The sequence below is a fragment of the Rhinoderma darwinii genome, chromosome 10 (assembly GCF_050947455.1).
Source record: "Rhinoderma darwinii isolate aRhiDar2 chromosome 10, aRhiDar2.hap1, whole genome shotgun sequence".
Taxonomy (NCBI): domain Eukaryota; kingdom Metazoa; phylum Chordata; class Amphibia; order Anura; family Rhinodermatidae; genus Rhinoderma; species Rhinoderma darwinii.
Genome location: NC_134696.1, coordinates 37,420,127 through 37,442,420, shown reverse-complemented (window position 1 = coordinate 37,442,420; position 22,294 = coordinate 37,420,127). Strand labels below are relative to the sequence as shown.

General features: G+C 44.5%; 1 protein-coding gene across 1 annotated transcript; it reads right to left on the bottom strand.

Annotated features, from left to right (window-relative positions):
- Positions 1–498: 498 nt before the first annotated feature.
- Positions 499–22,041, bottom strand: LOC142662594 (5-hydroxytryptamine receptor 3A-like). Its single transcript, XM_075840806.1, has 9 exons — positions 21,913–22,041; positions 19,806–19,850; positions 18,890–18,999; positions 17,917–18,086; positions 17,592–17,753; positions 9,588–9,788; positions 4,683–4,904; positions 2,234–2,350; positions 499–620 (listed from the first exon to the last, which is right to left on the bottom strand). Exons 1-9 carry the CDS (start codon positions 22,006–22,008, stop codon positions 499–501), a joined length of 1,245 nt encoding a protein of 414 aa, XP_075696921.1. The 5' UTR covers positions 22,009–22,041.
- Between the last annotated feature and the right edge of the window lie 253 nt (positions 22,042–22,294).

Here is a 22,294-nt window from a genome sequence, read left to right as displayed (position 1 = left end):
AGGACTTGATGTTGCCTGCCTGTTATTGACCCAGATCTGTTTGACCACCGCCATCTGTAGCCTGTCTATTGGGGAATATCCTGGGGACACTGACCTCAGAATCTTACTGGCAAAGTCCATACCTCCTTGCGGGGGTTTTGGGTGAAGAACAAGGGATTCTTTAGACCATGCACCACTAGCCTGCACCAACTGGATAACGGTCCCAGTCATTCTGTATTTCTGCCGGCTGCCGAACTTCTACTGCACTGTGCGCAACTCCTCCTTCAGCAAGTCTGCAGGGTGCCACTGAAGTCTGTTTCCGCCTCTCTGTGCTACTCTGCCTCACCAGCTTCGAGACATCATCCAAGTTCCAACTACGCTAGTCAGGGATTGGCATCCAGGTACATTCGTGGGCTTAGAAATCTAATATGAAGCGTTGCAGTCTAAGGCAGGACATGATATATTTGTTTAAGTATATAAATGACTCGTACAAAAAATATGGTGTAAAGCTGATCCATGTTACATCCCCTTAAAAGACAAAGGTGCACTCCCTCCAGCTGGATAAAAATGGTTCCATATCCAGAAATGACAAAGATTCTTTACTGTAAGAGCGGTGAACTGTGGAACAGTCACCTCAGGAGCTGGGTTTAACACAAACAGTTAATCAATTCAAGAAAGGCTTGGATTATTTCTCCAAAAAAAACCACAAAACAATCTAAACGCTTATTTAAATGTATAGAATCTTTGTTTAAATACTGAACGTGTCAAATCGCCACTTGAGGAGGAAATTATGGCAGATGTCTTATGATTTTTTTGCCTTCATCTGGATCTATAGGGGATTTATTTGTCTCTCCCTATTTACTTTCATTTGTGTTGTCTCTCCTCCTCTAGTTGAACTTGTGGACATATATCTCTTTTGAGCAATATTATTTATGTAACTATGTACCATGTTTTTTGGACTGTGAGGTGTACTTTTTTTAGCAAGAAAAATTAGTAAGGAGTCTGGGGGACCCAGCACCGCCAGACACCCTGAACGTTTCCTTAAAGGGGTCATCTGGTTTTAGAAAATTTATTTTATTTTTTATACAATTAGAAATTATAAAATTTTCCAATATACTGTATTCATTCCTCACGGTTTTCAAGATCTCTGCTTGTTGTTATTCAGAAGGAACAAATATGGATAAAATTCTGTCCATGGTCATGTGATGGACACACAGGTGCTGAGATCGTTAGAAGACACAGCTCTGATACACGTACTGTAACGGTAATGAGCCGTGCATCTGTGTGTCCATCACATGACCATGGACAGAAATGTATCCACTGGAAGTAAACAATGAATGTTCCTACTGAATAACAACAAGCAGAGATCTTGAAAACCGTGAGGCATTAATACAGAAAATATATTGGAAAATAGTATAACTTTTAATTATACAAAAAAATTACATTAATTTGGTTAAACTGGACACCCCTTTCGTAATCAAGTAGAGCCCCCATTTGGCAGTCTGTCTGATCATAGAAAGGACTGTGTGGCTATTCACTGTACTCTCTGCCTGGCACTGATGCGTTTGATCAGGGCAGGAATGGAAGCTGAACGTGCATGTGCTTCCGGTCAGAGACAGGACACCTCCCAGGAGCCAGGGACGGTGAGTAAACCACCAGACCACTACGTTTTAACCCCTTGTTTTACCCTAAGCCACCAGGGAATAATATAATAGGCCCTCTTATACCCTAGCTCATCAGGTCATAACTCCCACATTTACCTAAGGTTGTCAGGGAATAAAATATTGACCCTTTTGTACCCTAATCCACAGATACAATCCCCTCTTCTAACCTGGACCACATGGAATAAAATGTATATCTCATCTTATGAACCTACACGACAAAGGAAGGGACATGACCCTAGACAACCAGGGTGTCAAACATGAATCCATTCTTCTACCCTAGATCACGAAAGCCTCTATCATAGACTACCAGCACTTGTATAAATTATTTTTTCTTTTTTTCTTTTTTTTTTTTTTGTCTGAACCTGAGTGGTTCTTATAATCCTTTGCATTTTAAAGTCAGAAAAATATGGCAACTATTTGCTGGTTAAAGATAGGTAACTACATAGACCAAAGGCATATAACTGACACCGTATATATAATAAGGAAAGTAAGATAAACCCGAAAGAGGAATGTGTCTAAAACATAAGCAACATGTAACCACTCCATGTGGATATTCTGGTCTTCAGTGCTCTGCAGATGGACCCGGATACATGTAATCTCTTTCACAATTTGATTAAGAACTTCCAAGTACTTTGAGTGCACCATTTTCAGTTGTGCTGGCACGTAACATTCACTTTCCTTTTCTTTATTGTAGTCAGAAAGGGCTTCTAGATGAAAATACAAATATGTCTTAAAAATATAGTGATATATGTACTCTAGCTCTGGCTCCATCTAAAGAGAAACATAGACAGTTTGGGAAATTCTGAATTTTATAAACATGTTATCGAGACAAGATAGGTTGACGTTAAGGCCTCGTTCACATCTGTGTTGCAGGCTCTGTCAGGGGCCTCTTTCGCAGATCCGGACGATATTACCGGAAACAATAGCGCAGCATATTTCTGGTAAAACCACGTACACCCTGACGGAAAACCTACAGAACCCATTAAAATCAATGGGTTCCGTCGGTCGCCAGTGGTATTAGTTGTGCACCAGAACCGTCGATTTCTGTTTTTCCTTGTTCTGCTCCTGTGACGGAGCAGAACCAAGGAGATCCCTGACGCAGGTGTGAACATAGTCTTACATGTACATTCAGCTTAACAAAAAAGGCATGTTATTTGAATAGCAGAGGGGGGCAATGACAAAGTATTGCAATAGACCGTTCAGGGATCATCAGCAGGGCCTACAGAGATGAGATTATCACAGGATCCAACCAAAAACGGTGCCATCCTTGAAAATGATCTACAGCCAGTATTAGGATATTCTTTAAAGAGGCTCTGTCACCACATTATAAGTGGCCTATCTTCTACGTAATGTGAACGGCGCTGTAATGTAGATTACAGAAGTGTTATTTATTTAGAAAAACAATCAATTTTGATGGAGTTATGACCTATTTTAGATTTATGCGCTCACTTGGTCAAAAAGTGAAAACACGCCCAGTTGTCTATTAAGAAGCTCATTAGCATAAATCTAAAATAGGTCATAACTCCGTCAAAATTGATAGTTTTTCTAAATAAAAAGCACTGCTGTCACCTACATTACAGCGCCGATCATATTATGTACAAGATAGGGCACTTATAATGTGGTGACAGAGCCTCTTTAAGCTGCTATACTTCAAGTTGCCTAGTAACCACTTGACTTCTTGCTTTGGTGACTACCATTTCCCTACATGTAGCTACATGCATTGAAGTGGTCACAGGACTTCGAGCTAGAAAAGAACCTGTAATGGATGATGTAGGATATAATGTTAGCCTCTAACGCAGATGTGAACGAAGCCCTAGGGAGAGTCACATAGGGAGAGAAATAGGTCATTAAAATTTCAAAAATGTAAAGGCTTTGGAGCCTATAAAAATAATCTCAAGCTCTGTGGCAAAACCTTAGCTCTTATTTCGACCTTACAAGAAATGGAACTAATCACAGCAATAAATAGATTGTGAAATGCCATATTTTAAATGACAAATTTGCCTATTTGCAAATTAGCAAATTACAGATTTTTTGGCCTGATGCAGAAAATAAGGAGTTCATCAGATTTTTTATATTTTGCTAATTTCTAAGTTTTAGACTTAAATGTAAATGAAAAATATGATGTGATTCCAAAGCCTTTTGCAATGTTACAAAGTGTTATGTACATTTTAACTGTAGAATATTGTAAATTGGTCATAAAAACTGAATTGTCTTCAGAAAAGTAAGGGTTACATGGCAACAGCTACAACATAAAGAACAACATCAGATGTGATACCAGGTCACACCAGAAAAACCGTGCTCCTTCCACTATCTTGGATCACATATAAATTGTTTTTGTCAGAAAATCTGTAACCGTATATTCATGCAAATGTAGAAAAGGGATAGGATTAAAGAAAATTTGAATCTCTTTGAATTCTGTGATAGAGCATGTTGAACTAAAGGGATTGTTTGAGATTAGAAAATAGGTCTACTTTTTTATTCTTCCATAAAAAGGCCCACTCTTGTCTTTGGGATGTGTTTGGTATTACCACTCAGCACCAATGAACGGAGTGGGACTGAGCCGCAATACCAGACACAGCCCATAGACAAAAGGGGTGCTGCTTTACTTAAAAGACAATGTCCAACCACTTTAGGCCAGGAACACACGCACGCAAGCACACACACACACACACACACACCATATAGCAGCCTCCATCGCCAAAGATAAGTGTCTTTTAAAGACTTAATTAAAAGTGAAAACCCCATTTAAGGATAGATGTGCAGGCGGATTAGAGAGTATCTCCTCTTCAAAAGCTAAACTTCTATTTTTGTAAGTTTCCTGGCTAAAATATATTCAGGTAGAGTGGACCACATAGCAAAAATACAAACGCACCCCACCTCATTCTAATATGGCACATGGCCAACACCCGGGGCAGGACAGTCTTGCACTTTTACAAGTTGTACAGTGCCCATGAGTACGGGGTGTATGAGGTGTATGAGGGGCCCATCTTTTATTGGGCACTATAGCAGTTACAGTCTGCCCCTGCGGTATTTACTCACCACTGCTGAGATTTTCATTATGAAAACAAGTGCCAGAATTAGATACATCAGGTTTTTTTTGGTCCTTTATCGAGATAAAAACGGTCATTTTCTCTAGGACTAATGTTTTTAACCACTTGGGAACTTCAGGTCTGAGATTCTGCTGATGAAACGATCGGACGATCAAGATGCTTTCTGATAGACTTATTAGAAGCAGAAGCATACATAGTGAAAAGTATATACCTAGGAAGAGAGAGCAAAGAAAACATCAATGTATGCCAAACGGATACGTCATGGACTTTCCAATATCCTTTCTTGACGTATCTGTTAAATAGATACCATTAGAGTCTATGGGTGACAGATTCGTTAAACGGGTGCCTAATAGTGGCATCCATCACCTCCAGACTATGATGATATTCGTTTAAGAGATACGTCATGAACTCTCATGACCCCAGTTCACTATGGATTCATTTAACGGATACCATTACAGTCTATGGTGACAGATGCCTCTATTAGGCATTCGTCATAGCCCACATTTTAAGGTATATGTTGGAAGGTTTTTTCCAGTGGCATAACTACCGCTGTAGCAACCATAGCAGCTGCTACATGGCCCGCGGCATGAGCGGGCCTGTGTCGCCAGCTGGCATGTGTCCCCCCATGCCCCGAGGCACCACTTTCAGCTGCTATGGCTGCTACAGCGGTAGCGACGCCACATTCAAAAGTGTCTGCGTCCTTCGGATACCTCCCTGCTCTGCCATAGGCTACTGTGACAGTTGCGTAGCTCTAGGGGTGGTAACAGTCGCAATTGCCTGGGAGGCCCACAGGGCCCCCGTAGCCACACAGTGCTGATCGTACTGGTCCCGTTTCCAGAATGCTGGAGCAAGGAGCTAACCGCTCCATGCTCCAGCAGTCACTCTGCCATTAGCGGCTCGGCGCAGGCATGCTTGATGTAGTGACATCAACGCCTGTCTGTGCCAAGTCACTCATAGCACAGACCGGCGGTGAAGGATCCACCACCCGTCGTGGGAACGGGGATAGGTAAGTAATTATGTTAATATTTTTCTATTAGGCACTATGGGGCATTATACTGGGTGGGGAAGGGGGGCTGATATGGTGGCTGCTATAGGAGCATTTTACTATATGGGGGAATTATAATGTAGGGAAAGCTATGGATGGTATTATAATGTGGGGGCAGCTATGGGGGGCATTATACTGTGGGGACAGCCATGGATGGCATTATACTGTGGGTGCAGCTATGGGGGGCATTATGCTGTATGGGGAGCATTATATTGTGGGGACAGCTATAGATGGCATTATACTGTGGGGGCATTATTCTGTGGGGGCAGCTATTGGGGCATTATATTGTGGGGGCAGCTATGGGGGCATTATATTGCGGAGGCAGCTATGGGGGAATTATATTTTGGGGCAGTTATGGGGGCATTATACTGTACGGGCTGCTATGGGGGCAATATACTGTGGGGGCAGCTATGGGAGGCATTATACTGTGGGGGCAGCTATGGGGGCATTATACTGTGTGGGGGCAGCTATGGAGAGCATTATACTGTGTGGGGCAGCTATGGGGAGCATTATACTGTATGGGGGAATTTGTTTGGGCATTGTACTGCGTGGGGGCATCCATGTGGCCATTATACTGTATGAGGCATTTGCGTGGGCATTATACTGTATGGGGCATCTGTGTGGGCATTATACTGTATGGGGACATTATACTGTATGGTGGCAGCTATGGGGGCATTATACTGTGTGGGGGGCACTATGGGACCATGATACTGTGTGAGCTGCACCGGGTGTGTGTGGGCTTGGATTGGGTGAGAATAGAGGCATGACTTAAAAGAAGAAAAAAAATTGCCGCTCCGCACCGCATCGATTGTCCCTCTTTGTGATACTTGAAAGCATAGCTCTGTCTACAGGGAGGGCTGTATAGCACTGTATGGGGTGGCTGTATAGCCCTGTCTACATGGGGCACTGTATAGCACTGTCTACAGGGGGGGCTGTATAGCACTGTCTACAGGGGGGGCTGTATAGCACTGTCTACAGGGTGGGCTGTATAGCACTGTCTACAGTAGGGGGCTGTATGGCACTATTTACAGGGTGGCACTATCTACAAGGGCAGGCGCTGTGTGGCACCCCTGGGAGGGGGGCCCAGTCAAAAGCTTGCTATGGGGCCCAGTGTTTCCTAATTACACCCTTGTTTTTTTCCTACTGTACACGTTAAATGTAGGCAAAAAATGTGATGTAAATAGATCCTAAGGCTCTGTTCATATCTGCGTTTGGGTTTTCCGTTGTTCTGCTATGTCATAGGAGCAGAACAACAAAAAACGGAGCCACCTCTTCTGTTGCATGATGGAACCTATTGCCGCCTGACAGAACCCATTGACCTTAATGGATTCCGTCAGGTTTCCGTCATGGTGCCTATCTGTTTGCCAGACAAAATAGCGAAGCATGCTGCACTATTATGTCCAAAATACTTTTATAGTTAGAAATATTCTGTTCACTCCATAATTTATTCTTGTTTTCCTCATTGCATTTTGATTGTTTTATTACCAGAAAGATATGGATATATTTTGCAGCTCATCATTTTTTATTCTACCAGGCAACATAATAATTTCATGCATAATTTTATTGTCTTGCTGTTCAGTAATAAAATTATACTTAAAATAGAGGATAGAAAGACTGTTTTTGTAGTAGTTAAGCATGGATATATATATATAGCTACATACAAATAGTGACATTTACCCACATGTAAAACAAGCTCAGTTTTATCATAACTAAAGATGATGGAATCCATTTGCCAGATTCAAGTTACGCTATAAATCATAGTGATTTACATTTAGGAGATAGAACTTTTAAAGAATCGTTCATCTCCAATCATTTAAAGGGGTTTTCCATAATTAGAAAACATGGCTGCTTTCTACAGTGCGACACTTGTTCTCAGGTTGTGTGTGGTATTTCATCTCAGCCCTATTCACTTTAAGTGAGCTGAACTGCAATACCAGACACAACCCATGGACAGGTGTGGCACTGTTTGAGGATGAGCAGCTATATTTTTCTAAACCTGGAAAACCTTTTTCACTCAATCATCACCATCCTCTGTGACATCAAATGAAAGACCATGTAATAAACAGTTTTAACAGATGGACCCTGGCAACTAAACCTCTTGGACTCTACATAGCATTCCAAGCAACCAGCAGACTATACACTGATACGACAAATACTGTAGTCTTTTATTATACCTCCTCATCTGAGTAATTATTAAACAGGTTGAGAATGTTAACCCCTGATGCCATGAGCAAAATAACTTGTAAGATATATTGATTAGTTCAGAAAGTGCGATATTATGGCTACATTAAACATGTTGTCTACTATTGAAAACCCCTTTTTGTTAAAGAGGACCTTTCACCTGTCCAAAAAACTGCAGTTGACATCTCAGTTATATTGCAGGCGCCTCACAGATTCTGATGCTTTTAATTTTTTTCTTCAAGCCCCCGCCGCTGCTGAGATATCGTGGCTGTTAGTTCTGGTGTCCAAAATTTAAATGAGGACTGTCAAGAAGGCGGTCACCCCGCATCAAATGACAGGTGTTACCCGCCCACTTGACAGTCAAAGTCCTGCATATTGGGCACCAAAACGAACGGCACCGATATCTCAGCAACGGTGGGAGCTAGAAAAAAAAAATCCGTAAGGCGCCTACAATCTAACTGGGGTCCAGCTGCAGTTTTTTGGGCAGGTGAAAGGTTCTCTTTAAAAGGGTACCCCAAATATCAGATGATCACAGGTTTTCCTGCTGTTGGGACGCCCAATGATCAGCTGTAATCCTTGAGGAAACCTGTCAAGTTAAATTCCCCTGCAGCAGCACCACAGGCAAAAGTAAACATTACATTGGAGCCTATGAAAATGAATGGTCTGTGCGTGTAATGCATAGACATGCTGGGTCCTCCAGAGCAAAATACACTCTTTGTAACTTTAACTATTCGCTAATAGAATATTTAAAATGTTGTTTGTTTTTTTTTATTAAAAAAAAACAGACAATTCCTTTAAATAGACCCACCATTTTCACTAGCAAGTTGTTACATAGTTAGTAGTACAGTTGAAAAAATACATATATCCATCAAGTAATATATACTGTATAAATGGTTGTGATAAAATAAATGTATCAAATGTAAAAGTCAGATTAATGCTTTGCTTAGATTGGAAAAAATATTCTTTCATCTAGTACGTAGTTCTATTCCAGAAATTGGGGTATGGACCTATACATCATAGTTCAGAGCACCTGATCTAGTTAGTGGATTTATGCGTTCCTGTAAGGCTGGGTTCACACGACCTATTTTCAGACGTAAACGAGGCGTATTATGCCTCGTTTCACGTCTGAAAATAGGGCTCCAATACGTCGGCAAACATCTGCCCATTCATTTGAATGGATTTGCCGACGTACTGTGCAGACGACCTGTCATTTACGCGTCGTCGTTTGACAGCTGTCAAACGACGACACGTAAATTGACTGCCTCGGCAAAGAAGTGCAGGACACTTCTTTGCAACGTAATTTGAGCCGTTCTTCATTGAAGTCAATGAAGAACAGCTCAAGATTACAGGTGTCAAAGACGCCTCGCATAATGCAAGGAGGAGCTTTTACGTCTGAAACGACGCAGCTGTTTTCTCCTGAAAAAAATGCTGTCTTTTCAGACGTAAAAGCCTCTCATCGTGTGCACATATCTTTACCCTAATCATCCCATATGCATACCTGCCCTTTATTGCTGAAGTATAGTCATCCAGGTGTATCCATTTAGTCTATAATTCTGTGACTTTCTTTATATGTAGCATTCCGTGTTGTAGTTTTTTTTTTTATACCTAACTTAGAACCCAATATCAGTTCTGTGCCCAATACATTGGTGTGTAGTGCTCTGGTCTTACCTATTAATGGAGCTCCAGTTGCTGGTAATGTATCTGATACAATGATAAGGAAGACAGAGTAACCTAGAAGAAGAGTGATCTTGAATGATATCCTCTCTCCACTCTCTGGTGGTATATAGAACCCAATCATATCCATTATCATAAGAAGAATGCTGGGGAGAATCAGATTCACAATGTAGAACATAGGTTTTCTCCTGAGTCCTATCTTTGGTGAATAAATGTAGGGAGATAAAATGCAAGAGGTCAGGTATAATGTGACCTATACAATCTCAAGATTATCTAAGTTTTACTGCTACATAGGATGAAAAAAGATACTGCACTCAAACTTCCAGGTGACACAAAAGATCCAAAAGATGAAAAACTAAATAATAAAGTATATCCCATTTTTTCTTATATGAAGAAAAAAAATTGTGAATCACTATATCCCTGTAATTGATAGGCTAATATGACATATGTTTAACATATATCTCAAGAGCTTTTCATAACTTATTTGTTAAACGGATGCCATAATAGCCTACAGGTGACAGATGCCACTGTATGGCACCGTCACAGGCATCTGTCACCCATAGACTATTATGTCATCTGTTTAGTATATACTTCATAAAAATCTCATGACATGTACGTTAAACAGACGCCTTTACCCAAAGGCTCTTATGTTAAAAAGAATCTCCTGCGTGATATACATTTTTCTATGTGATTCTATGCGAATGGGGAACCTTTGTTTCAGTTTAGAGATTGCAGTGAGTTTAACGTTCACATACACAATCTGCATGTTTAATATTTTAAATTTAGAGATAACATATCACTTGACCTGCCTAGGTAGAGTCGTGTGTTAACCTTAGACCATACTATCCCCCCACCCCCATTTAGTAAAGACACATGACACCGAGGTTGGATGTGAAATGGCCACAGCAGCCGTTTATTAATTTCACAGTTTTATAAAAACAATTTAAATCCGAAACATTCGGATAACTAGTTAGGAATCCACCAGAGAATTCCTCCTAATAATTCACATGACCCAACATGGGTCAGAATCATAAATAACAATTAAACGTTAACATTAACCCGAGCAGAGGAAGTCCTTGAAGCCCCTTCAGATGTTCCTTTCAAGAACACACCGAATTAGCCATCTGCAAACCACCAATTACCTCCAGCCGTAAACCAGCTCGGAAGCACCGTTCACCTCTGCAGATGGCTCCAACCACTAGAAGTCCACTTCAAGGGGATAACACCCGATGAAGCCCTCAAGTGATATACCGACCACTAGAAGTCCACTTCAAAGGGATAACCCCCGATGAAGCCTTCAAGTGATATACCTTCTACCAGAAGACCACTTCAAAGGGATAACACCCGATGAAGTCTTCAACCATGTACCTTTTTTGGGGGACGCATACCCCCGATGCGACCCCCCCACCATTTTGTACTGACTGGCCTCAAGGACTCCCCCCGCCAGCTGCCATGACAACAGAACCTACTCCGGAAAAAAGAAAAACAAGTTAAATAAGCACACAAAATAACACACAACACTCATAGACGGACGTACATAAGACCTAAGGAGTAACAAACCAAGGGTGGGAGGGTGGGAGCTTGCTTATTGTATGTTACTCCTCCCGCTGCTTCCGGCTCAATGCCGAGAAACAGCGGGAAGCGCAGTAACAGCCCCCCCCGTCCCCCTTAACTCCTCCCCGTCCCTCCTTCAGCTCCTTCCAACCCAACTTTCCCTCACCTCATTAACCCTTTCCCTACCAGGACGGTCATGCCGGCTTCCCTTAACCCTGCGGCTGCGTCCAGCCTCTTCTTGACCTGCCTAGGTAGAGTCGTGTGTTAACCTTAGACCATACTATCCCCCCACCCCCATTTAGTAAAGACACATGACACCGAGGTTGGATGTGAAATGGCCACAGCAGCCGTTTATTAATTTCACAGTTTTATAAAAACAATTTAAATCCGAAACATTCGGATAACTAGTTAGGAATCCACCAGAGAATTCCTCCTAATAATTCACATGACCCAACATGGGTCAGAATCATAAATAACAATTAAACGTTAACATTAACCCGAGCAGAGGAAGTCCTTGAAGCCCCTTCAGATGTTCCTTTCAAGAACACACCGAATTAGCCATCTGCAAACCACCAATTACCTCCAGCCGTAAACCAGCTCGGAAGCACCGTTCACCTCTGCAGATGGCTCCAACCACTAGAAGTCCACTTCAAGGGGATAACACCCGATGAAGCCCTCAAGTGATATACCGACCACTAGAAGTCCACTTCAAAGGGATAACCCCCGATGAAGCCTTCAAGTGATATACCTTCTACCAGAAGACCACTTCAAAGGGATAACACCCGATGAAGTCTTCAACCATGTACCTTTTTTGGGGGACGCATACCCCCGATGCGACCCCCCCACCATTTTGTACTGACTGGCCTCAAGGACTCCCCCCGCCACCGCGAAACAGGCCTTGACCACCTTAAGCCTGTGAGTTCCTCCACACCACCACCGCCCTTTCTATGCCTTCTGCTATCGCCAAACTCCAAAGATCAATGCCAACCTCGGTCAGATGAACCCCGTCACTTCTCCAGAAATTCCCCACTCCTGACTCCAAATCCCTATGCCTCACGCAAATGCCCCCGTTCTTTGCCACAAAACGAGACACCGCCCGGTTAACTTTTATGCGAGCCTTATTGACTCTCTCCACCGATCTAGCTAACCGCCAATGCTTTCTTGGGACTATGTCCGACCACACTACCACCAACTTGGGATAAGATACCCACAAACACAACATATCATGTTTGATATCCCGCACCAACTCACGAAAAGGGCGGACTCCTAAATCATTCCCACCCACGTGCAACACTAGAACCTCCGGAACCCTATCAAGCCGCACATATGTCTGGAATTCCGCCAACACCCTGTTCCAAGACATACCTCTAAAACCCAGCCAATGCACAACCGCATCCTGTCGCGGAATGCGCAACTGGCGACCATCCGGGCGGACGTCCGCCCTCAAAGCCCCCCAGTGCACGTACGAATGACCCATCAACCACACCAGACAAGGAGGCGAATCTGAAACGGAAAACACAGTTAGGCACCACCATATAACATTTTCAAACATAAACAACAAAATTACAACATATGGGGGCGGACATAGGACTTAAACCTTTTAGACTCCCAACGACCAATACGCCTCACCCCCTCGTCATCCAACCCCCAGCGCCCCGCTTCCGTTGCTGCGCCAATCCGGAAGGAATGAGATGAATATGAGCCTGCCGCAACCCCCACTGCCGTCAAACATTTTTTAAATACAGCTCCAAACTGAAACCTGGACAAAAACGACCCGTCCTCATGACGTAACAAAGGCAAATCTGGAGACCCCCTGTTTCTCGTAAAACCCCGCATGCACTCCACTGGACACATGACCGACCTCGGGAGAGCGAACAAAACTATCAGTTTACCCTTCCCTACTTGGTCAGTTTTAGATCTACGCAACCATACCTCCAGCCGATCTGCAAAAAGGCTCACCTCCCCAGATCTCAGCCCCCCTGCCTGTTTAGTACTTGGCGACACCAACTCACCTATTCTAAATGCTCCGAAGAACGCTAACGAAAAAGCCAACCGGAACAGATCCATTTCATCTGAAGAACGACATACCGATGCTAATGAACCCCCCAACGAGCCAAGAAAAGCAAACGACACCGGCCTTCTACTATCCGCCTCCACCCTACCTCTGCGCAACCCCTTCAAAGCCTGCGATACCAGAAATTCCTTCGATACATCCCGCAAGCCCCGCAACTTAAGCCCAAACGCCACAGCAGATATGAACCGGTTCACCTTCGCTACTGAAAACCCCGCCTCCCAGGCATCCCCTAACCAATACAAAAGTGCCACCAACCTGTCTCTATCCGTATTGACGTCACCCAACTCTCTTACCCACTCCTCCCACTGCCTCCAACAAGCAGCATAAGCACTCCACGTCGTGCGCGCCAAAGACCTTTGTAACAGCTGCTCTACGGGACCGATACCAGATCCCAAAGATGCTCCGGACAAGCCAAACCGAGACGTTCCGCTTCCGGGGCCAATTGCCGAAACCGGTCCCACTGCGAGCGAGAAAGAGCATCAGTAATACAATTCCGTACACCCGGGACATGCACCGCCACCACCCACGCGTTCAACGACAAACACACCAACACTAAATGTCGCAACAATTGAACTACCGGAGGAGAAGACGCCGTGATGTTGTTAATGGCAAGCACCACCCCCATGTTGTCGCAGTAAAAACGGACCTTCTTATCCCTGAGCCTGTCCCCCCAAATGGTAGCCGCCACCACGATGGGAAACAGCTCGAGCAGGGCCAGATTCCGCGTGAGTCCACTGGACACCCAGCTAGCCGGCCATTGACCTGCGCACCACGGACCTCCCCCGTAAGCTCCAAAGCCACCCGCCCCAGCCGCATCCGTGAAAATATTCAAATCACTCGTATCCTGCGCTGGGGCCATCCATAGCGAGCGACCATTGTACTGGCCCAAGAAGTCATCCCAAACCTGAAGATCAGCTCGGTGCTCCTCCTTGAGCCGCACAAAATGATGCGGCGCACGCACTCCCGCCGTTGCCGCCGCCAACCTTCTACCAAACACCCTTCCCATCGGCATAATCCGGCAAGCGAAATTCAACTTCCCCAGCAGCGACTGAAGCTCCCTCAGCGACATTTTCTTCCTTCTACAAGCCCGTCGAACCTCCAGCCTCAAAGCACCCAACTTATCCGCCGGGAGACGACACTCCATTGCCACCGAGTCTATTTCGATTCCCAAAAAACAAATCGTCGCTACCGGGCCCTCCGTTTTTTCCGGCGCCAAAGGAATCCCAAAATCCCTCGCCACCTTCTGTAGAGCATGAAGCAGATTACCGCAAACCGGCGAACCCCCCGGGCCAACGCACAAAAAATCATCCAAGTAATGGATCAACGAGTCGACCCCGGATGCCCCCCTCGTTACCCACTCCACGAAGCTACTAAACGCCTCGAAGTATGCACAAGAAAGGGAACACCCCATCGGAAGGCACCGATCCACGTAAAAAGCCCCATTCCAAAAACAACCCAACAGCCGTTGGCTTTCTGGATGAACCGGCAACAACCTGAACGCCGCCTCGATGTCAGTTTTTGCTAGCAGCGCCCCAGGGCCCGCAGCCCGCACTAACCCCACCGCCTTATCGAATGAGGTATAAACTACGGAACACAACTCGTGATCAATCCCGTCATTTACCGACGAACCTTTGGGATACGATAAATGTTGAATCAAACGAAACTTTCCGGGCTCGCGTTTAGGGACAATACCCAAAGGGGACACAACTAAATCTTTTACCGGCGACTCAACAAATGGCCCCGACATGCGACCCAACGAAACTTCTTTTAACAACTTTTCCGACACGACTTCCGCATGCAAGTAAGCCGATTTTAAATTCCTCCGCGTAACCGGAACCTCATAAGGAGGTGGAGGAATAACAAACCCAACACGAAACCCTTCATAAAGCAACTTAGCTGCCGCCCTATCCGGATACTCATTTAGATAAGGGGCCATCCTTTCCACCCTCACCGGCGACACCCCCTTGACCAGTCCCGTGCTGGTTCCCTGACCTCTTTTTTCGCAGGCATTTTGCCGCCCCGTGTGATGCACCATTACACTCGGAGCACACGTGCTTGAACTTGCACGTGGCCCCGAACTTGCACTGACCTTCATTAAATTGCCAGCAAAACCCCGCCTTTCCCCCGCCGCTTTGTCCACTCTGACTAGACTGGCCTCCCTGGCCACCGCTCCCGGGAAAGGGCTGCCTAACCGGAGCCGTAACCCGTAACCAGAGAGCAATATCCTTCTGGTCCCACCGAATCGCCGGCCGAACCGCCTTCCGCTGACGGAATTGCTCATCATATCGCAGCCACGCCTGACCCCCATACGCCCTATGAGCCTCCCCAATGGCATCAAAATAACAAAACAGCGCCGAACAATTTTCCGGCGCCTTTTCCCCTATCACACTAGCCAATATGGCGAACGCCTGCGACCAATTAACGAACGTCTGCGGGATCAGCCTATACCGCCGCCGTTCCTCCTCGTCCTTTTTACTCTCATCCCGCTTGCTCTTATCCAAATTAAATTTAGCCAGCGGCAAGAGAGAAAAAATTTCAACATATTCGTCTTTCCAGATCCGATCGCGCACCTCCTGCTTTAAATGCGCACCCAACGGACCCTCAAAACAAACATACACCTCCCCCCGAGCACGATCGTCCATACGCACTCGATCGCCGTCCTTCTGTGCCTCGGTCTGTACCGACACCGCGACCGCCTCTCTAACCGCCACCGCAGGACGCGCCTGTAACGATCCCACGTCCCTGGGGCCTTCCCAAACTATCGCAGGAGACACTTCCGTTACTACCGGCGCCGCGGCCCTATCCAGGCGCCCCACCAGCTCCCGTAAGCAACCCACTAAATCTGCCAAACCCGCTCCGTCGCGTCCGCCCGCGCCACTACCAGCCCCCGATGCAATGCTAGCAGCCCCCCCGCCGACACCCGACATAAAAATCGCTGGATAAGACAATGATGGAGTTATACACTCACCGGGCTGCACAGGCGCTGTGTTCCCGTCAGCCGGACCATCCTGACCTCGACGATACACGTCCAGTTCACCTTCCTCCAGTTCTTCTCTCGCCGACGACTGTCCCTCCCAACGACCTCTTCGGAACGGGGATGAGGACGCGCTGACCAATGGGCCGGCAACCTGCCGCCCGACCGCCGGGACCCAGACTTCCGACCGGACCTGTTGCCTCGACGTCGCTGCAGCTCTAGGCGTCCGTCTAGACGATCCTGACGAAGCCTGCCCCCTGGCCGGAACATCACCATGCGGGGCGGCCGTACCTTGTTCTCCACGTCTTCCATCTGATGGGGGAGGGGTGACAGGGAGCCCAGCCTGCGACTCCCTGCTTACCGCCGGACCCCGTCGCGGCCTGGGATTCCTGCCAGGACGCAGGGCCTGGGAAGGGGCGGTCCTCCCAGCTGCCTGGCCTGCAGCGTCCGGGATCGGGCTCCCTCTGCGACGCCGTGTCCGCGGGACTACCTCCGGACTGAGGCGCTCTGGAGGTCGGGACCGCCGAGAGGGACGGGTCGACCCAGCCTGCATCGCCGTCACCCCTGGCACCGCTCTCTGCCTGCCCAGCGCAGGAGCGGTTGTTGCCGACTCCCCCCCCGCCGCCATAGCCATGCTCGTAAGGGGGCCGGGGGAGGGGAGCCTGTCCCTTTCAACAGACCCCGAACGCCGTGCCCGACGTGTCGAAACGGCGTCCGGGATCCTCGTTATTGCAGCCACGGTCTCCTCTAGCCATCCGGGACCGTGGTGCACAGCAGCGGCCCGCAGCCGCTCTAACATAATGGCTTCTGCCATTTCTAAAAACCGGGCAACGGGGAGCTTGCTTATTGTATGTTACTCCTCCCGCTGCTTCCGGCTCAATGCCGAGAAACAGCGGGAAGCGCAGTAACAGCCCCCCCCCGTCCCCCTTAACTCCTCCCCGTCCCTCCTTCAGCTCCTTCCAACCCAACTTTCCCTCACCTCATTAACCCTTTCCCTACCAGGACGGTCATGCCGGCTTCCCTTAACCCTGCGGCTGCGTCCAGCCTCTTCTTTATTAGAATTGCAGAAGTTGTCCCATTAAAACATCCCCTCCCCACAGAGATAAGGGGGAACCTGTAGAAAGCAGGAAACCCACTTTTATGATGGCCATATGCTCAACGAGGGCTTATGGAAAGAGCTTGTCTTAAAGGTACTACCCTTTTAGCACAGTTTGCATATCAAATAACATTAGCATTTCTCCCCCTTTTTAATATACATTGCAACTGTGATTCTTACAAGTACAATGAAATCCAACCTTAAAGACTATATACTTAGCATTCAGATACAGAATCATTATTATATCCTCATACTTTAATAATTCCGGAATCAGAGCCATTAGTTAAACATAATGGGAACTTACATAGAAAGTTATTTGCCCGTACTTGCGGTCATGATCAGTCGTTTCTTGGTAGTAGGGCACCACACTTATAAGGTCCCACTCTCCCTCATTCTCAGAAGGATCTTTGAACAATTGCATGTTCATTGGTGTTCTCCAAAAAGAGATGTTTATGTCGTGAGCTGAAAGATATATTTTCAAAGATCTGAACCATCTGAGATGCAGATCATGCAGTGTGAATTGTATCACTGGGGTGATTTTCCCTTTATGGTGACTTATAACTTATTGACAACAATTGACACATTTGGGTGAAGATGTTATATAAGAAAATTCAGATAATCTTACATGAATGAAGCCAGCTTCTGAATGACAGGGAACAGTTCAAGAAATCAAAAGGGAAATAGTAGATGTCAAGATTGCAGGAAGTCATTATGTGTATGGGATTGCTCTTGAATACTCGGCCTCTACTGTTCACGTAGACGTAAGGGACAACTGTAGACTCTCGATCCCCCACACTGGAGACAGAGAACAATCATCAAGTATTAATCCCGTGTGAACTTACCCTTAAAGCTACAACTTATTATAAACATGAATTATTAAAATATTTGTATTTTTGTCACAGCTTTAGATGTGGATCCTCTGTGTTGTTGAAGGGATTACAGTAACCATACTGGCACTTGGAGTGTAGGGACTCCTCATGTTTATGTCCACTCTTGAAAACCATTTAATTTTTTTGATCAAAAATTGTGTGCTTATTAATTTCTTAATTTATCTGTAAAATGTTGAGAGCTCTGTTTTTATTTTATATAAATCCTCTGCAAAGACAAAATTAAATGATAACATTCTATCTGTCGTTAGACACCACTAGGGGGAGCTTAGAAGCGTACCGCATACTGTATATACATTCAACACAATAACAGCACAGTAAGCTGTAAGCTCCCTCTAGTGGTAGCTGTAGGCAGCCAGTATTTTATCATTTAAAGTATCACTGTCCTTAGATCCGATAAGTTGAATATAACCAGTTAGGGCAGCAGGTACAGAGCAGTAGGACTTAGCTGAGAAGGCAGAGTATTTCCTTGCATTGCCACCCACCAAGATCATGTCTTGTTCTCTAAGTATGTAGATCAACTTTAGAAGAGGGTATGATGTTGATATAGTTTAATAAACAATGATAATATTCAGACCCTCAACTCAAGGCCATAGTAACAATGAAAAAAGGAAAAGCGGTTTGTTTCTGCAATAAAATGCTTCATGTGTTTTTTGTTTGCCATTAATAGCACTTAGAAAAAAAATAATATTTATATTTCCTTAGACTTACACTTCTTCAATCATAATATCTGGAAGCCATATTGAATTTGTTGGCAGGTAGATATGAGTTATGTTGTCAAACTGGATCGGATCCCACTTAAGAAAGTCATCCACCCATGACTGCACGAGGTAAAAAAAACAACAAAAACAGGCATTTAAGATCCCTACGATTCAGTTTTATTAGTATTCAATTTTACAATATTATTTGGGACTATTCAAGTGATTTATGTTCTTTTTGTCAAAATTGGATATTTAAGGGAATATTTTTGCTAATTTATATATGGGTCCAAGGTGTTACAATCATAGATACATAGTAAGGCCCCATGCACACGACCGTAAAAACGCCCGTAATTACGGGCCCATAGACTTCTATTGGCCACGGGTACCTTCCCGTTTGCATACGGGAAGGTGCCCGTGCCGTTGAAAAATATAGAACATGTCCTATTTCAGGCTGTAATTATGGCACGGGCAGCCCCCATAGAAGTCTATGGGGCTTCCATAATTACGGGTGGCTATGTGTGTGCACTCGTAAATTACGGGAGCATTGCTAGGCGACGTCAGGGGATTTAAATTTTTGAATACAGAGAAGCAGAGAACATGGCGTCTGAGCGATCATGTGAGCCTTTTAAGGGGTTTGGACATGATTGTGACATTTCCAGCCCCCTTTTTTACGGGTCCGTAAATACGAGTGGAATACGGATGACAACGGGTCCGTATATACGGGTTAAATACTGGTTAAAAACTTGTGACAAAGGACCCGTATTTACGGCCAGTATTTACGGGAGGGAAAAAATACGGTCGTGTGCATGGGGCCTTATTGGGTTGGAAAAAGACCTAAGTCCATCAATCAAGTTACTGTAAGAAGAAGGCTCCGTGTATACTGAACTAAAATACAGGACTATACTGTACATTATCTGTATTATTACCTGGTTGTACCAGATATAACTTTTCACAATTTGATTTTTCTCCTCCTAATAAGAAAGGAAAAGGATGTAAGATTTCAACAACAAAACAATAACGTGACACAAAATATACAATGTAATGTAAAAATATGTGCTGTATATGGGCTTATTCACACGACAGGGATCATCGGCCGTGTGATGGGCGTTTCTTTTAAAACTGCCATCACATGGCTGCATTATAATCAAATCACGTCTATGGGGCTATTCACACAGCCGTTTTTTTTTAACAGACTGTATGAACGGCCTTTTTTTCCAGTTTTCCCGGATCACTCAATAGGCTCAAGTCTATGAGGGATCCGTGAAAACGGGTCCTGCACGGGTGCAAATAGTTTTCCACGGCCGATTTGACACCCGTTCATGTGAATACAGCCTTATTTCTCATCATCATTTAGGTTTCCGCCCTGCAAGTTATAGTAAGGTCTTCCATTGCTATACACAAAACTGTGATCAACCATGTTTTATTGTCCTGTATATGTGGTCTGTCTCGAATGTGTGCAACTTTGAAATTGTAGCTGGCGTTACACTCGCAAAGGGGAAATTCAGCAAATATAATATTATAATGATATGTCAGATACAAGTTGTCTTAAAGAGGCTCTGTCACCAGATTTTGCAACCCCTATCTGCTATTGCAGCAGATAGGCGCTGCAATGTAGATTACAGTAACGTTTTTATTTTTAAAAAACGAGCATTTTTGGCCAAGTTATGACCATTTTTGTAATTATGCAAATGAGGCTTGCAAAAGTCCAAGTGGGTGTGTTTAAAAGTAAAAGTCCAAGTGGGTGTGTATTAGGTGCGTACATCGGGGCGTTTTTAATACTTTTACTAGCTGGGCGCTGTGAAGAGAAGTAACATCCTCTTCTCTTCAGAACGCCCAGCTTGTGACAGTGCAGATCTGTGACGTCACTCACAGGTCCTGCATCGTGACGGCCACATCGGCACCAGAGGCTACAGTTGATTCTGCAGCAGCATCAGCGTTTGCAGGTAAGATCGACTTACCTGCAAACGCTGATGCTGCTGCAGAATCAACTGTAGCCTCTGGTGCCGATGTGGCCGTCACGATGCAGGACCTGTGAGTGACGTCACAGATCAGCACTGTCACAAGCTGGGCGTTCTGAAGAGAAGAGGATGTTACTTCTCTTCACAGCGCCCAGCTAGTAAAAGTATTAAAAACGCCCCGATGTACGCACCTAATACACACCCACTTGGACTTTTACTTTTAAACACACCCACTTGGACTTTTGCAAGCCTCATTTGCATAACTACAAAAATGGTCATAACTTGGCCAAAAATGCTCGTTTTTTTAAAATAAAAACGTTACTGTAATCTACATTGCAGCGCCGATCTGCTGCAATAGCAGATAGGGGTTGCAAAATCTGGTGACAGAGCCTCTTTAAGTATATGTGGGGGAATTTCGGTTAGTAAGACTTAGGAGACAGATAGATGGGAGTATGACTGTAGGATCAGACTACACTCTGGGTTATTTTGTAGTCTGTAACCAATAGCAATAGCAGCCGTACCCAACAGATGCATTAAAGCAATGTAAAATGTTGCTTGCAAAGCTACTTTAATAGTTCCTTTTAGTAGGAATATTCGGCTATAGGTATAGTGGAAAATTGTAAACACTGGGAGTCTGAATTCCAGATCAACATTTTTTTTTCAGTAAATGATTTAATCTGCCAAATGTTTTTTGTATTAAAATTCCTACATTCTAATTTTCTTTTCCTATTGAGACTAGTTGTATGAAGCATAAATTGCAAAGCAAATGGTTGTTTCCTAGATTCTAAATATATTATTTTTATCCTAGACTCTAGACATATTGTTTTCACCAAATAGTTAATATATGATGACGTTGAAATGACAAACTTTTCTATTATAATAGATGTTCCCCTATGTAGGTTCTAAACCATTTTATATATGATTAATTTTACTGATGTTGTAACAATTTACATCAGTCATAATATCGATTTTAATATAAGAACACAAGGCTGCAAACAAAACCCAATGTTTCAAACAACTCTAATATCCATAAGTGCCATAACTAAGGAAAAGAAGAAAAAAAATAACAACTTACCACTCCAAGAATTGTATATATGGCTACATCTATAAATACTGTAGTGGTTTTCCTCCAATTCTTTACAGGTCTAACTCCTTTGTGATACCCATCCATCAAGTAGTCTGAAAGTTCTACTAATGCTGACTTATTGGATTTTATTTCATAAGACACTGGTACAAGGTAGAAAAAATATATCTATACATAATATATAACACATTTTCCACTCACATGTCTGTAAATAATATTGATATAAACATCACACTGATGATTATACAGAGATGAGCAGCGTTACATAGAGACTACTTATCTCTTCCTGCAGCCGTCTGTCACAGATCGTTTTTGCATGAAGTTCCTTCTCCTGTGCCAACCACTTACTGACTGTAGTACTTCTTTAAGAAGA

Coding starts and splice junctions, on each gene's coding strand:
- LOC142662594 (XM_075840806.1), bottom strand. CDS start 22,008: ATGGATGGGTATCACAAAGGAGTTAGACCTGTAAAGAATTGGAGGAAA. Junction 19,851..21,912: donor TATATACAATTCTTGGAGTG/GTAAGTTGTTAT, acceptor CTTTCTTATTAG/GAGGAGAAAAATCAAATTGT. Junction 4,905..9,587: donor AACTGGAGCTCCATTAATAG/GTAAGACCAGAG, acceptor CTCTCTTCCTAG/GTATATACTTTTCACTATGT.